The 17,922-nt window shown below is 36.4% G+C and overlaps 1 protein-coding gene across 10 annotated transcripts in view; it reads left to right on the forward strand.

Moving 5' to 3' along the window:
* Positions 1-17,922, forward strand: part of LTBP1 (latent transforming growth factor beta binding protein 1) — a 484,412-nt gene that overhangs the window by 450,639 nt on the left and 15,851 nt on the right. For all 10 annotated transcript variants that reach the window (XM_069072171.1, XM_069072175.1, XM_069072174.1 and 7 more), the window contains 4 exons: positions 568-654; positions 2,289-2,417; positions 3,268-3,408; positions 5,340-5,510. In XM_069072171.1, the coding sequence (XP_068928272.1) occupies positions 568-654; positions 2,289-2,417; positions 3,268-3,408; positions 5,340-5,510 (528 nt within the window). The remainder of the gene's footprint in view (positions 1-567; positions 655-2,288; positions 2,418-3,267; positions 3,409-5,339; positions 5,511-17,922) is intronic.

Here is a 17,922-nt window from a genome sequence, read left to right on the forward strand (position 1 = left end):
TTCCCTGGCTTCCTTCAAGTCCCAACTAAAATCCCATCTTCTCCAAGAAAGCCTTTCCCAACTCCTCTTAATTCCACTGCTATTCCTCATTTAAGTGTTTCCTATTTATCTTGTATATAATTTGTTTGTACATATTTGCTTGTTGTCTCCCCCATTTGAGCTTCTGGAAGGCAGGAACTGTATTTTGCCATTTTTTGTATCACCAACATTTGCACAGTTCTTGCCACATAGTAGGCACTTAGTAAATGTTCAATGACTGACATGTCTGACTTGGACAGGTTTTTTCTTAAAGCTACTTGAGCATGAGAATTCAATGTTACTATTTAGTTAAAATGTTTTGATTCACTCAGCAAATGTTTATTTAAGTACTTTATATGTGTAAGACACTGGCAATAATAAAATAAAAAAGACACAGTCCCTCCCCTCAAATAGCATATGTTATACTGGGGAGATTTGATATGCACAGGAATAATTAGGACATAGTAAATCAGTGGGTGGATTTGGTTTTACTTTTTTCCCCCATCAGAAAATTTTTTATTTTAATGATTTTCTCTTTTCTGGAATCAGCTGAATTCACTGAAATGTGTCCTGAAGGAAAAGGTTTCATCCCCACCGACCGCTCATCCTATAGTGTCACTGGTCAGCACTACAAAGGTGAGAACCAATCACACATTTAAAGAAGCACACAAGTCCTATAAGAACTTTATTTTTGTTGTAGAAGAATATGATGTCAAAAATTCTTGGGGCGGCCAGGTGGCTCAGCGAGTAAGAGCACCGGCTCCAGTGCTGGGACGACCTGGAGATCGAATCCCGGGCTCAGACACTCAGCACCACACCCAGAAATAACTGGCCGTGTAACCTTGAGCAAGTTACTTAACCCTGATTGCTTAAAAAAAAAAAAAAATTCTTGTCATTTTTTTGGCAGAGACAGAAAAAGTTCTATCTCTGCCAAAGAAACAGAGAGATCAGAAGCCATATAGTTTGTTATTAGGCAGGTCTTAGGGTTTTTGCCATAATTATAACTTTGTTGTTATTTCCAGTAGAGCTTTCTTAGTTATCCTGGTACTACCAATATTTGTTACTAATGGAGAGATGGGAGAAAATGAAAAAGAAAGTAGGTCTAGAAATATAAACCTCCTTACTACCCCTTCTATTTCCTCTATATATGTACAGCCTTCATTAGTTTCAAATCTATAAATATGGGCATGTTTCTCCATCTCCAATGAGTTTTTATTTCACGAAGATGAAAGAAAATGTAGGGTTTTTCCTTTCTTTTCTGTCTTTTTTCTTGCATTTTTGCATCTTTCTTTTTTGCAGTCCTTTGAATGATGTTATAGATTCAAAGTAGAACCTAAAAAAATAAATCAGAAGATGCATAATGACTAGAGAAATGAGTTACTCAAAATATTTTTGTAGCCCATCTACATTTGGAAAGCTAAAGTATTGGTTTCTCTTTGTTTCATAATCAGAAATAAAAAAATATTCTAATATTTTAATGAACATACTTAAATTTCAGTATTAAAATGGAAAAAAACAATAACTTGAAGATATATTGCTTTTAAAAATAATATTTAACATCACTTTTCCTATTGAGGTGGATACTAAAATTAAAAGGGAAGCACCATACCTGTGTGATTTTATCTGTTTCACTAGCAAATTGTTGTTTGCATGTTTTTTTTTCTTTGAAAGATACACACAGTATAATGAATTGCATTCCAAGGAAGTTCTGCCCATAGAAATTTTTCACTGAGAATTCTTTGTTCCAAAAAGGTATATCCCTGTATTCCTGTACACCAACACAATATTTTCTTGTGTTTGACTATCTTTTTAAGGGGATATTGTACAGTGGCATTTTTGCATTATTGCTGAATACATTGGGTTGTTTCATAATTTTTTTCTTATAACTATTTGCTTTGGTTGTGTTTTTTCTGATTATTCCCTCATAATTTTAAAAGTATATATTTCTTGGGGCGGCTAGGTGGCACAGTGAATAGAGCACCAGCCCTGGAGTCAGGAGATCCTGAGTTCAAATCCAGCCTCAGACACTTAACACAAAACTAGCCATGTGACCTTGGGCAAGTCATTTAACCCCAATTGTCCCTTCCAAAAAACAAAAAAAAAGTATATATTTCTTTACCTTTATAAAACAAGATTGATTAGAATTGTACCTGTGGTATTTCAAAATAGAAGAATCTAATGATTATTCCTTTCTTTTAAAATAAAAGATAATGAAAGTGTGTGTGATGATAAATTCATTGTCATAAACTTCCCTGATATTTTGTCCACAGATGCAGATGAATGTCAACTATTTGGTCAAGAAATCTGCAAAAATGGCTTTTGTTTGAATACCCAGCCTGGCTATGAATGCTACTGTAAGCAAGGCACATATTATGATCCAGTTAAACTACAATGTTTTGGTAAGTCTTATTGTACCATGTGTTATTTTTTTAAATATGGAAAAAGTAAATAGTTGGGGCCATGCAATAAAAATTGTTTTTCATCTCCCCCTTTGCCCTTCAAATCAAGTGCTAAAAAACTCAAAATATTTTATGGATCTCTTGCTTGAACAAAACTTATTTTTTTAACTCAGTATTACTTCTGAACACATGTCAGAGAGTCAGTACTCGACACGGAATTATATTTCAGGCCATTGGTTCAACTGAAGTATTTCTATAATATGTGCAATCTCCTGTTTCATCATTTGTACCATATGAATTAGTGCTCTTTTTTTTTTTTAACACGGATACAGAATTTTTCAGCGAGGAAAAAACCACATAGATTAACCAGAGAAACATAGTAAAGAAAGTAGTTTTGAAACCACAGTCATAAGACTTTTTCTTTGTTTTTGGTGGGGGGAAGGCAAAGCAATTGGGGTTAAGTGACTTTCCCAAGGTCACACAGCTAGTAAGTGTGTCAAGTGCCTGAGGTTGGTTTTGAACTCAGGTCGTCCTGACTCCAGGGCCGGTGCTCTATTCACTGAACCACCTACCTGCCCCAGTCATAAGACTTTTTACCTTGAATTTCAAAGAATACCCTGGCCAAAGATATTTTCTTTCCTGGTTCAATGACATCAGATTTCTCATTATTTCAAATGAAGAGAAAATAGAATTTTGTTTCTTTTAGGTTGTGTTTTGTTTTATTTTAAAATGCAGAATTTTGAAGTAAGAGTTGTTCTACTTTAGTACAGACTTAAAATTATTTGAAAGAAGCCAATCAGGAATCTGGTGTATCTTATATTATTTTCCTTCATTTTTTTTTATATTTAAGATATGGATGAATGTCAAGATCCAAACAGTTGCATTGATGGTCAGTGCATTAATACTGAAGGATCTTACAACTGTTTCTGTACCCATCCAATGGTGTTGGACACTACAGAAAAGAGGTGCATAAGGCCAACAGATTCAAACGGTATGTTCTTTTCTTGCTTTATCAATCATTTAGTAGACATTTATTAATCACTGACTATGTCTCAGGCGCTATGCTGTGCTAGACTCTGTGGATACTAATACAAACAATGAAAAATCCCTATCTCAAGGATACATTTTATCAGAAATACATATGAATATACAAAGTATTTAGATACATTTTTCATCAAGATGGACAACCAAGAACTGAATGGTACTTGATTTAGGTCTTGTGTTATAAGGAAATATGATGCAGGTTATAATGGTTGGAATTGTGATATTGTATTCATTTACATTTTTTAAATGAACAGGTAGAACAAGAAAGTGAAGTAGATCACTTAGAATACCCCTGGTGCGCTTCAAGTAATAAAGCAACTTAAAAATATCCAGGGAATAATCATTATTGTCTCGGATACTTAATGGCATAAATACACTCCAGAAAATGACAAACAAATGAAACAACAAAAGGTGGGATAAGAAAATGGAACAACAGAGTGGAAGGGAGGGACTCTTCTAGACATCAGGGAAAACTTAAAAGTCCAAAGTGGGGAGAGGGGGCTTACTATTTAGGTTATAGCAGGTAGACCTAGCTGGTTGTATGAGGAGTTAGTAGTCACATGGCAAAAGGCAGTATAGTTAAACAGATAGGCTGGGTATTAGAGACCTTCCTGTAGGATATAAGTTCAATTTTAACCTCTATACGCTGGGTTGCAAGGAGCAACTGGAAAGATTTAAAGAAACTGATGATTAAACAGTGGGCATATTTGGTATACTACTTTGGTTATAAGAAATAATATGGAATGAAAGAAACATTAGAAATGGGAACTCTAAGGGGCGGCTAGGTGGCTCAGTGAGTAAAAAATTGCCAGCCCTGGAGTCAGGAGGACCCGAGTTCGGTTCTGGCCTCAGACACTTAACACCCACACAAAAAAACTAGCCATGTAACCTCAGGCAAGTTACTTAACCCCAATTGCCCTCCAAAAGGCAAAAAAAAAAAAAAAAATGGGAACTCTAAGAAGTTACAGTAGTTTAGCTTTCTGGAGGAAAGTTTAGTGGTCATCTAAGTCAACTCCCTTGTTTTGTTGATCAGAAAATAAGAGAAGGACTCTAAGAGATGTTTCTCAGGAATATTTCAGTCTTTGGACTGGAGTGTATGTGGGAGACAAAGGAAGAGGAAGATACCCAACCTCTTAAATGAGGGACAGAAAAGACAATGTTGCTGTTGCCTAGGGGAAAAGAAAGAGTAAAAAAAGTAACTGCGCTCAAATCCCAGTTTCTCTACTTAAAAGGAGCCCAGAGTGACTCTGAGCTTTAGGAACCCCATCTCAAAATTTTAGGCTTGGACTAGACTTTCAGTTCAGTGTTACAGATTTATCTCTATCCAGTTCAATGTAAAAAAATACAAGATTATTTTCTTTCCAACTAAACTTCTCAGCTCTAAATCCTTTGATCCTAAGAAAGTTTAGTCCAGGAGTTCTTAACCTTTTTTGTCTCTTGGATCCTTTTGACAATCTAATGAAGCTCCTGTACCTCCTTTCAGAATATTATCTTTAAATAATTGAAGGAAATGTTAAATTTCAGTTACAGGTTAATGAAAATTAGGACTAACTTTTTTTTTTATTCAAGTTCTCCTCTTTCCTTTCCCCCACCGGGGTTAAGAAGACCTAATTTAGTGGAAAGAAAAAAGGACTTCTGTGTTTGTCATATTGAATTTAAGGTAGTGACATATCTAGTCAGAATATAGCCTTCAGACAATGAGAGACGTAGGGCTAATTGGAATGAGAAGAAGGTAGGGGTAGAGATGAATGCTTGTAGATTATCTGTGTGTAATACATTGAGAACTATTGACTTCTAATATCATGTTAACTGGTGGTTATGAAATAGGAACAACAGTGTAACAGTGGTATGATTATGTGACTGTGTCATCCGTTTCAGAACAAACAGAAGAAACTGATGTCTACCAGGATCTTTGTTGGGAACACCTGAGTGATGAGTATGTTTGTAGCCGACCACTGGTAGGGAAGCAGACAACTTACACTGAGTGTTGCTGTTTGTATGGAGAGGCCTGGGGCATGCAATGTGCGCTCTGCCCTATGAAAGACTCAGGTATGGAAAGTCCTGTTCAATTCACTTAACCTGGGGGTTCTTAACCTTTTTTTTTTTTTGGTCTTGAACCTGTTTGGCAATCTGGTAAAAACCAATGGATCTCTTCTCAGAACTGTGTTTTAAATGCATAAACAAAATACATAGGATTATAAAAGAAACAAACTATATTAAAATACAATTATCAAGATTATTTTTTTTAACTTAGCCAGAACACCTCTTGAAACATATTACCAGATGACTACCTTTGTACATTGTCTTCTGTATTGTTGTGGAGTAGCTAGCCAGTGATGAAAACATAATCATTTCACTTATTTGCTTAAGTATTTCACCTTTCCCCAGATATCTTGTTTGGAAATGGAGATGGGGTAAGAATGGAGCTATGTAAACCACCACAGCACACTCCAGTGCTATGTTTCTGTGACCTGAATTTGGATTCTTCTTCTGCTAGCTTGTGAATTGTAATCCATCCATGGTTCTCACACCTTGTGCAATTCTTGTACATATCTTACCAAGTATCTACAATAGAGGATTTTTCACACAAATCATCACAGTACCTTCAGATAAAATCAAGGGGTTGTGCTGGTTGCTTGCTAAGGTCCCTTTCAGTTCTGAGTCTATGATTCTATAGTATATCCCTTCAGCAATTTCTCCTTCTTCTGATAAATACTGTTTAGAGAGAAAATCTGTCTCTATGCCTTTATAGTGACAGTTCCCTCTAACTGGAATGCATTCCCTCCTTATCTCTACCTTTTTCTGAAGCCTAGTTTCCTTCAGTACTCCTCTGAAGGAAGCCTTTCCTGAGTCTCCACAGCTGCTAATGCCACTTCTCTCACACACACAAGAAAAATTATCCTGTGTATATTTCTTATGTATTTTGTATATATCTTTATATGATCATTTTATTTTTTATGATAGAATGTGAGCTCCTTGAGGACAGGGAATATTTTACTTTTGCCTTTGTATCCTCTATACCTAATGCCAGGTAAAAGTAGCCTCTTAATGTTTGTTGATTGATTGGCTGACTGAAACCACTCTGTGATTGATTACATTAGAGACTCTTCAGTTGATGCCAGTATGTTGGTAGTCTAGGAAAAGAAAACAGAAATTAGGGAAATAAGAGAGTGAGAAGTTAACTTGCAATTTCTCCAGAATTTGAAACATTTTATTAAAACAGCCTGGCTGGGCCTGATCAGTGCTTGTTTACCCAACTTTATTACTGAACAAACTTCTTATTAATTGCCCAGAAGTAAGAGGGAACTGAAGATAAGATTTTAAAAGGAAGTTGGGGTGGCTAGGTGGCACAGTGAACAGAGCACTGGCATTGGAGTCAGGAGGACCCGAGTTCAAATCTGGCCTCAGACATTTAAGACAAAACCTAGCTGTGTGACCTTGGGCAAGTTACTTAACCCCAATTGCCCTCCAAAAAGAAAAAAAAGAGAGAGGCTTGGCCACCAGGTGACTTTTGGGACAGCTAGGTGGCGCAATGAGTAGAGCACTGGCCCTGGAGTCAGGAGGAACTGAGTTCAAATCCGGCCTCAGACACTTAACACAAAAACTAGCCATGTGACCTTGGGCAAGTCACTTAACCCCAAATGCCCTCCAAAAAGAAAAAATTAAAAAATAAAAAGGAAGTTGGAGGGAAACCAGCAAAATAGGGTGAAATGTGAATGCTTATTTGTATTTCCCTCTTATCACCTCTGACAGTAATAAATGGCTGGGTATTATTTGCTACTTCTTTTAAAAAAAATAGCATAGTTAAGTCTTTTAGAAAATCACTGCTTCCATCTAGAATTCCCTATTGTCCTAATTTGTGAAATGACAGGATTGGTTTTTTTCAGAGTTGTCCGACTGTTTTTTTTTTTGGTCAACTGTTATGTAAACCTTAGACAATTATTTTGTTGTTCATCTTAAAAGTTTTTTCAAAGCTGACAATTTTTGGGAAGAGTTAATTTAGGGAAAACATTTTTCTTAATTCTTTTCTCAAAATTGATACTGGGATAGAATTACTTTAAAGAAGAAAATGAACTAATAAATCCACTGTAGTAGAATTAGTAGAATCAAAATACACTGAACTTGGGTGATCCTTTTTAAAATATATTTTAAAGTTATTTTATAGTTTCTATTTATGAAACACTTTTAAACTAATGTAATTTAACAATCATAGCAATAGCTAACATTTATATAGTGCTTCAAGGTTTACAAAGCGCATTACAAATATTTTTTTTTATCCTCACAACACCATGGGAGGTATGTGTTGTTATTATCCCTATTTGGAATAGTGTAATATGTCAAGTCCCCTTCTGTACCCCCTCTAAAATTTTTTTAATGAAATCTTAGTTTTCAGAAAGGCATCGTATCCAGGAAATAAGGTGATAATAGTCATACTGTACTACTCTCTGACCAGAACCCATCTGGAGTATTTAGTTCAATTCTGCATGCCACATTTCAAGAAAAACATTGGTAAACTGGAGCCTAGTCATCAGAGGGAAAACAAGCTGGTGAAAGGCTTGGAGTTCTTGCCATAAGAAGATTGCTCAAAGGAACTTTGCTTTCAGAAGCCTAGTTTCTTGTTCATGGAACATCAAGGAGGCCATTGTCACTAGCTCAAAGAGTACATGGTGAAGAGTAAGGTGTAAGAAGATTGGAAAAATAGATGGGGGGACACCACCTACTTAACAGTTATAAAATGCCAAATTGAGGATTTTATATTTGATCCTAGAGGCAATAGGGAGCCACTGGAGTTTATTGAACTGGGAATGGGAGAGGGGTGGTGACATGATTTGATTGGCGCTTTTGAAAAATCACTTTGGCATATGAATTGAGAATAGATTGGATTGGGGAGAGACTGGAGACAGATCCACCAGCAGGTTATTGCAATAGGCCAGGAGTGAAGTGATGAGGGCTTGCACCAGAGCAGTGGCCTTGTCAGAGGAGAGAAGGGGGCATATTAGAAAGATATTGCAGAAGTAAAATCAATAGACTTTGGCAACAGATTGGATATGGGGGTTGAGAGACAGTGAGGATTCAAGGATGACTTCCAGGTTGCAAGCCTGAGGTACTGGAAGGATAGGGATAGTGTTACCTTCTATAATAACAGGGAATATAAGAGGGCTAAAAGGCTTTAGGGGAAAAGATAATGAGTTTGGTTTTGGTTGAGTTTGAAATGCCTATCAGACATACAGTTTGGAATTTCTGTAAGGCAGGTGGAGATGCAAGATTGTATTTCAGCAGAGAGGTTAGGTAAGATTGGCAGATTTGAGAATCGCCATCATAGTGATAGTAATTTAGTACTTGGGTGCTGATGAAGTCATCAAATAAATGAACTAGTATATAGATAGAAAGGAGGGGCCAGGATAGAACCCTGAAGGACACTTACAGTTAGAAGGTGTGATCAGAATGAGGATCCAGCAAAGGAGACTAATAATAATTAGTTAGATAGGGAGGAGAAGAACCAAGAGAGAGCTGTGATCTAAAAACCTAGAAAGAAGTGTTTTAAGGAGGAGAGAGGGTAATCACCAGTATCAAAAGATACAGAAAGAGGAGAATGAGGATTGAGAAAAGGCCGTTCAGTTTGGCATAGTTGTGTCCATGTTCACAAAGCAGAATTAGACCATTAAGCTGTGTTAAGAAAAAAAAGAACAGGAAAAATTGTTTCTCCCATAGTTCCATGCTCTTAAATAACTTTTTTTGCCCTATAGAAATAATAATTGGTTTTCTGAAAGACAGTAAAATTGAGAGAGGGCTCCTCAAACCTCAAAAGACTAACTTAAACAAAGGCAGTATTTTGGCTTTCACAAGCTGCCTAAAGTGAGTAATTGAAACTAACGTTTTTAGCACTGTTACAGAAATCCATAAATTAAATGGATCAAATTGGATTCCATGCTAAATTGATAATACTAAACATTTGAAATAACTTTATCACTTAGAAACAAATTGCCTTGTTTGTTAAAAAAAAAAGATTTTTGATGACCCAGAAAAGAAAAAAAAAACATTAATATTGCTCACACAGTAGTGTTTGTCTAAGAAAATGCAGGAGTGAATTTAAAAGTAAATGTAGCCTTGCTCCCATGAAAGCCAATTCCTATGCAAGGAAGTAGGCCTAGGCTTTTGCTTTGTTAAAGCAAATATTCAACAAGTATTTGTAAAATGTTTACTGTGTGCAGGGAACTCTGGGGATACAGAGATGTTACTCGTGCCCTCCTTTCTGATTCCCTATAATGTTATTGGTGGAATGGGAAGGACAAGAATACAAATAATTATGATACAAGGGAGATCCAGACAAGCATAGGGAAAGGTCCACTGCCATAAGAAATTTGAGGAGGAAAGAAACACTTTAATCTGAGGAAATCTGAAAAGACTTCAGGATTTCAGCTTTAAAGGAAGAAAAGAAGAGGAATAGATAAAGATTAAAGGGAGAAATCAATTCTAGATGTAAGTGATGCTGTGAATAAAGGCATGGGGAGGAGATAGGCATGGTTGATGATGAGAAGAGTAATCTAGATTGGCTAAATTTATATGAAAGAGCTAGGGGAGAAAAGGTTATCAAGAAGTAAGAGGTAGTCTACAGTGTCGGATGCCACATAGAGATTAAGTAGGGTGAGGACAAAAAGATCGCCAGTGGATTTGGAGATGAGGAGACTGTTAATTACCTTAATTGATGAACACGTGGAGGGGTTAACTTTAGCAAAGAAGACAGCCACTTCTTTGGATGTGGATATCAGCCATTTTTGTTTTTCTACTTTTTTTTCCCTCTAAATGCTTCCTGGCAGTTAAAACAACCTCTATGATGGTTCCAGCTTCTGTCAAAACTTGCCGATACTGATGACTCATACATCAGTTGCCTTCTTTAAAGCCACCACTTAAATCCTGGCCCTTGTCTCTCTTTTGGCCTATTGCAGTAGCCTCCTAATTGGTCTCCCTACTTCAAATATTTCCCTACTCCAATTCATCTGACCAACAGTTACCAAAGTGGTTTCCTAAAGCACAGGTCTGCCCATGTTCTTGACTACTCGATAAATTCTAGTGGCTCCCTATCACTTCTAGAATCAATGATGAACTCAAAGAGGAGAGACTTCATAGGTTCATATAGCTTAGAATCCATCACATTCATGCCTTCATTTTACACATGATTAATCTGAGGCCCAAAAATGTTAAATATAATTTGAGTCCAAGTTCTCTGACTATGTAACTAATGCTCTCAAATTATTTGCAGTATAGTTGGACAGAAGGAGACTGTATAGGGCTAAGGTTCACCAGTGGGAGAAACCACACAAGTGGACATGTAAATAGAATATTAGGGATTAAAGTAGAGACTGCAGCTTGTAAGAAAAATACTTCTGGGAAGATGGGACAGAAAAATAAGGCTACTTTTCCCTGAGCTTTATTGAAGATTACAGTTATGCAAGAGAAGAACCTATGAGTTTCTGAATTACAACTAGATTAATCAAGAGTGACAAAACATGCAAGTGTAAGCACACTCACCTGAACTTCTTCCAAGATGAATTCCATGCAAAAACACCTATGAATTCACCTTGAGGGGGAGAGAAAAGAGGTGCCATCTGAGCTCTAAGCCAGATGAAAGGTCATAAAGCAAAAGCATCCTTTACAAATAAATAAAAAACAAGATGCCGAGGGATGGGCCAAACCTGCCTCCGCTCTTTGATTTGTATGTCATTGCCATGGACATTCACTTTTTTCCCATGGTGGGGATATATCAGGACAAGTAGCATATCTCGTTAGCACTCTACTAGGTGCTGATAATCCAAAGATAAAACAAGGGTGTCCTGAGTGCCTCACTGCATAGAAAGTATGCTTAGCTTAGAGTTAGGAAGATTCAAGTTTGAAACTCATCTCTGATGTATCTTATGTTGTTGTGTGACCAGGAGCAAGTGAGCTACTTCCCCTCTTCAGTGATTACAGGCAAGTCTTTCCAAAATACAGTGTACCTGCCAGTTTCTCACAGAGGCTTCAAAAAACTCTCAACACCAGAATTAAAATAATTCCAATGAGGAATAAGTCTCTTCTCACTTCCATCCTTCCTGTATCCTTCACTGATTCTTCATAGATTCCTATGGATCAGAGATGAAACACACACCTTCTCCCTGGCTTCAAAGGGAAAAGTACAATAGGCCCTTTTATAAGCTGACTTTTTAAACTCCTAACATAGACTGCCTTTTTCCCAGTATTCCATTTGAATTCTCATCAAGCCTTTAGTGCAACAGTAAAAGAGGGATCTGTAGTATCTGTGAGATAACACATATACATACTTTCATACATACACATGCATGTATATTGTGTGTGCATATGTAAGATGTTTGTATATGTGTACTCATGCATATATATATATGTATATATCTTAAACAGAAGTCTGCCATAGAATTGTTTCTTGATTGATTGTCTTATATCCATTGTACCTAGCACAGTGCTTGCCACATGGTGAGTATTAAAAAGCTTGTTGACTTGAATAATAACTGACAATCATAAATGTCATCCCTGCACATTCATGGGTTTCACATGCATGGTTTTGGTTATTCACAGATAACCATTGATAATTAAGTGGAATTTTTGGAGATTTGTGGCATATTGAGGCAAAATCACAGATGACAACTTTTAAAAATTAGTAACAGAAATGCATAAATTCTATATATTATTAATCTATTTTATCATTTATTGCCATAAATGTACATACATAAATTTATTATAAACAATTGAATTTTGTTAAAACTTTCAGTTCACTAAAGGACAGGCTATGCACTTTTTTTAGGAATACCCCCTCTTTGTCTCTCTGTCTTCCAGACTCAGCCATTTTATTTTCTCCTTGTATCTTGCACTTTTCCTAGAAGGAAATACATGGAACAATTGTTGCAGCTACATCTGCAGGTGCAAAGTCTCTGCATAGTGTGCAAGATACTAATCTCTCTTCTCTTAGAAACAGCAACTTTTTATGAGTGCAACATGTTGTTTTACTTGTTTTGTGTATTAAATAAATATGTTTTAAATTATTAAAAATAAAGTTTGGGGGTAGGGCCTAGAGTTATTGGGAGGGGGGGATTCACTGGGGGTCCTGTGCCCCTAAGTGATGACAATAGTGCTTCAAGTTTTTGAGTACTTTATGTACATTATCATATTTAAGGAACTGAAAAATGTAGACATAAAAGGGACAGAAGAGATTGAGTGATAGGCTAGGTATAGGAGGAATAAAAAAAAAAGGGCAGTAGGCCTAAAACTGGTTAGTAAAACTTTAGAAGAGAAAGTGACCTGGATTTTTTTTTCTTTGACTATTTATTCAGTCAGATATATTAAAGTGAAAAAGAAAAAAAAGAGACAAGTTAAATCCCCTTCTTGGTATAAAATTAATTTTAAAATATACTAAAAGAAAGGGCAATACTGTTTTCTCCAGAGTCAGAATGATTTTTTTAAATCCCTGATAGAGGGGAAATGTTTCTTTCATTTCCTGCTAAACTGTTGAAGACAGAATTCTGGAGAAATATCTTGGAAAACTTTGGTTCCCAAACCTCAAATCTCCAGTGTCCATATGACTGAGTAAGTGAATTGTTGGAAAGCCAATTCTGGAGGATCAGCAAACATTGCTGGGCTCTGAACTCTTATAATGATGTGCTTTCAGGAGTAGATGAAGCTATTGTCTTATTGTCCTGAGCGAGCCTCAGGTACAAAACTAAATATTATATTTCAGGAAAATCTATTAATTCTATTCAATTCTAGAAACATTTAGTAAGCACTCACTGTGTGTTAGACACTGGGAATGCACAGATATAAAATGACAAAGTCCCTGCCTTTAGTGGGTATCTAATCTAATAGACTTCCCTCTGCTAGAAGTGTATATTTATCTTAAGAACCAGGAAAAGTAATTAAGTTATGTGGACTCTCTCCTTCAACTACATTTAATACAGTAGTCAGAGTAAAAATAGAATTGTGACAATAGCTTCATTGATGTCCACCAATATATAGCACCTATATTTGTTTAGAATTTATGTAAAGAATGAATGCAGATAGGCTAAGTAATTGTCAGAAATTTTCCTTAGTTCACAGATGATGCACTTGCCTTATTTTGAAATGTTAATCAGTCACGACTTCATTGCAATTCAGATCATGGCTCATCTTAACCCATGTCATTCTTGTCCAAGTCCTAGTCCTTCCGTAAGTCTTCCATAGAGAACCTTCCTAATGTGCTAAAGCCTTTTTCTTCTTCTCTTAATATTTCTAAAATAACAGTGTGGCACTGTATCAGCAATGCCATATTCACAATGCCTATAGAGATTACAAATATGCTGATATAATTATCCATCACAAAATACGTCAGGTTTGCCATTTGGGGAAATAAACTAGAAAATTTATTAAGATGCCAAAAGACTGAGTCCCAAAATCAGAAAGTGAAAGCCATCAGAGTAGTTATGACATTGGCACAGGTAGATAAAGTAAAAAGCATCCACATTCTCAAGCCTTTAAAACAGAACAGGCTACCTCAGGCAAAGGTCCTCCTCTCCCCACTCACAGCAACCACCCAGTGTCCTGGAAGAGTGCTCCCAGCAGTTCCGGCCCCTGGCAGTGCTCAGCCGGAGTCCTAACTCAAAAAAAAAAAAAAGGCAACTGCCACCAACTGCCAACCGCAGGACTGTTAGCTCGGCTTTTCACTTTCTCTTGCTCTGCTATGTCAGCACGTTCATAGGGCATGGGAGATCTTTAAATCCCATAACCCTTACAGGCACCCAGCCTTTTCACCTTCAATCCCTACCTTTGTTTTTTTTTTTTAAATAATACTTCACTCTTGCTGCCTGATCTGTTTAGTTCTCTGGTCATATATACACTGGGTGATACATTCTTTGTCATTGTGTGTGTGTGTGCAGATTGTTATATACTGCTGCCAGTGTATTCCCACAATGTAGCTTCCATAGTCCTTATGTTCACTTGTGGTTTGGTTTTCTATAGACCTTGGGGTTCTGTGTTTTATGGCTATATGGTATCATCAAGAGAAATAAACAATAGTTGGTTGTTTTTGTTGTTGCTGATGAAGCAGGTCAGGCTATTTATTAACAACATGATTTATGACAAATTCTGAGTTTTTGAAGGCTTTAAATATATCTTCACATAGTCTTGCAAGAAGAAGTCACTATACACGTGAAAGCAGTTGAATTTTATTGACTCTATCCCTAATTTTGATGCCTAAAACCAAAATTTTTCAGCGTAGATCTAACTTATAGTCATTACTGAAGCTTCACTGGAGCACCACTGTTGCTGGTCTACCACTCTGATTTTTGCTCATTGCTAATGTAACAGTGAGCTAGGGATAACTTACTGAAGGATAGGACCCTCATCCTGTAAAACTGGCTTCCCATAAGACTAAAACTTTATTCTTGCATAATACTAGCAGAAGTTATTCTTTGAGGGCTTTTATCTATGTGGCTTCTTATTCAGTATCTCAAAAAATATTTATTAAGCATGTATTGTGTGCAAGGTATGTTGCTAAACATCAGAGATACAAACAAAGGTTTAAAAAAAAAGCAGTCCTTACCCTCAAGGAACTCACATTCTAATTGAAGAGATAAAATGTAAATAACTAGATAATATACACATGATATATACTGAGTACATGTAATCTTAGAGCAGAAGGCATTTGTATCTGGAAAGCTTTGAACTTCTAACAAAAAAAAAAAAAATTGGTTTCTGTTCCCTGTGATTCAGCCAGTCACTGAGAAAGTGCATATATCAGAAGTATGGGATGATCAATACTATCATTGCCCTTCTGAATATTCTACTCCCCCTCTCATTGGTCCGTATTGATCCAATGGATACCATTCTGCCTGAATTTCTCCCTTGACTTTATCCCACTCTCCCTTGCATCCCTGTTATTTATGAACATTATTTCTCCTATTTCTCCCCTTCAGATTGTAGCTTCTGGTTGGCAGGGGGTCTGTTTGGTACATATATTTCTGTCTTCAAGACCTAGCACAGTGGCTGACACTTAGGATAGATACTTAATAATCACTTTTTCTTGAATTGAATTTGGGTGAGGAAATTAATGTATGTCAAGAATGGGAAAACACAGATGGATTAGCTGAACTTAAGTTTTGAAACTTATTAATAAAACAATTTACTTTCCAAGCATACTTTTAACCAACACTTACAAAAAGAGTTCCCAATTTGTGTATATTAAAAAAACCTTGTATGTTAGGAAATTATTTCATGCACTGATTGCTTTTCCTATTCCTTTAACCTCTCAATCCCATCACTTTTGAACAATACCTAAAATTAAGAAGAAAAAGGAAGTGAAATGATTTTACCATCCTATCAGTTTGAAAAGGAGGAAGTAGAATGGTAATCTAATTAACAGATGGTAAACTTCTCCCCACTCCAATCTCATTTGTGACTTTGTTATTGAGATTTATCAGTCCCTTTACATACACTGTAGTATGATCATAGAATTAAAACAGTAATTGGAAGGAACCTTATAGGTATTTTTGTTGGGCTCTCTTTGATTGACAACTGAGGAAAAAGCCCTGAGAAGCAAGATGGCTTAGCCCAAGGTCACACAGGTAAGAGGTAGCTGAGCTGGGGCTTGAAATGAGTTTCTCTGAGTCTAAATTCAATGTTACTTTTACCGTATGACTGCTCTGAGCTATTTTTTGTCAAAACCTGGTAATTATTAGTATAAAGCTTGCCTTTAATTAATTTGTGTCATTTAATAGGTCAATATGAGTATTTCATCTCTCAGGGTTATTCCTGCATAGCAAGAATTTCATTGCAAACATAGCCTAGGGCTAGCTCTTTAATTTCCCCTCCACACTCCAGTTAATTGATCTATAAGATAGCTAAATAAATAAATGAACACTCAAATAAATAAGGCAGACCTGGGTTCATAAAGCAGATCATGAAAAGATCCATTGATATATCTTTCATGTATACAGAGTTCATAGTAACCTTGCTATAGGTGTTTTATGAAATCTTAAGGTCAAGGAAAGGCAGAAGTCACAGTGGAAAATGTTTGGTTATGACAGTATCATAGGATTTAGAGCTACGCCAGTCCAACTCATCACTTTATAGTTTAAGAAACTGGGCACCAGAGAAGTGAAAGGACTTGCTCATGGTTACAGAGGTCTTAAGTAGCAAAGCAGGATTCAAACTAAGTTCAGATCAAGGCCTCATTCCCTCTACTCACCCTCCCTGGGAGAGGCCTTTCACATTGTATGTTTTATGTTAGACACCAGGGATACTAAAGAAAAAACAAAATATTCCCTGCCCATAAGTAGTTTATTTTGTCTTGGGGGAAGAATAAAGCATGTTCACAAATAAATAAATACAAATTAGGTACAAAGTAATACAAAATCATTTCAAGAGCGAGTGAATGCAGATGATAACTTGGAGCACTTTTTTTGTGGCAAATTGATTCAACCAGGAACCCAAATAATTAGAATTTTTTTCTGAGTAGGAAATTTTAGAAAAGGAAAATAGATCATTTTAAGGGAAGTTTTTTCCATTCAGGTCACATTGAAGTTTCCTAATTATAGGAGAAAGACCAAGGAACCATAGTTGGCCATTTTCATCAAAGAACCTCTGTCCCTTGGACAGCACTAAAGCATCACTAAAACAACTTTCTTCTGTCTCCACTCTGTTTGCTAGGTGCTGTGCTGGTTCAAGTATTATGTCATTCCCTGCTGTCACTCCAGTTCTCCCATGGACTGCAGTGGTTATTTTCTATCAAACATTTTTTATTTTCTGCTTGGGTGTTTGCCTCTGTATCTTCTTCCATAATCACTGGTGAAGGGTTTATTTTGTTTTTAATTCATGTGTGTGTGTGTTGGTTTCAAATTTTAATTTTAAAATATCATTAAAATTGAACGATACTAAATTGAAACCAGTAGGGTAACTATGCAGGGAATTTGAGCCCTTGAAATGTATAGTGAGATAAAGTATCTACTTGGTGCACAAGAATGAGCTGGAATCTGACTTATTAAAATGAAATTAAGGGGATTTTCTCAACCTAGTGTGCTCTAGATTAAATGAATTCATTGAATAGCAATTATAAACTTAATCTATGTGAGCATGTACTAAAAATTCAAATTAGCTTTCTCATGTGCCAGATATGTGATATTCTGCTGTCCAGATTAGCCCTTTGAAAGTGTTTCGTAGGCAACTAGATGGCACAGTGAATAGAGCACTCGAGTTCAAATCCAGTCTCAGACACTTGACACACTTACTACCTGTGTGACCTTGGGCTAGTCACTTAACCCCAATTGCCTTGCCTTCCCCCCTCAAAAAAAAAATAAAGTGTTTCATGAAGAATGGGGCAGCTCTCCTGTCAGAGTATGTTCATGTGTTAAAGTGACAACAGGGGATCTCATCTGCCTGGTTCTAAAAGGATGGGGTATTTTTTGTATCTTACCTCAATTTAAAGTTA

This window comes from Petaurus breviceps, unplaced genomic scaffold (assembly GCF_028583685.1).
Source record: "Petaurus breviceps papuanus isolate PSGF00001 unplaced genomic scaffold, PetGlider_PUasm1.0 90845, whole genome shotgun sequence".
NCBI lineage: Eukaryota > Metazoa > Chordata > Mammalia > Diprotodontia > Petauridae > Petaurus > Petaurus breviceps.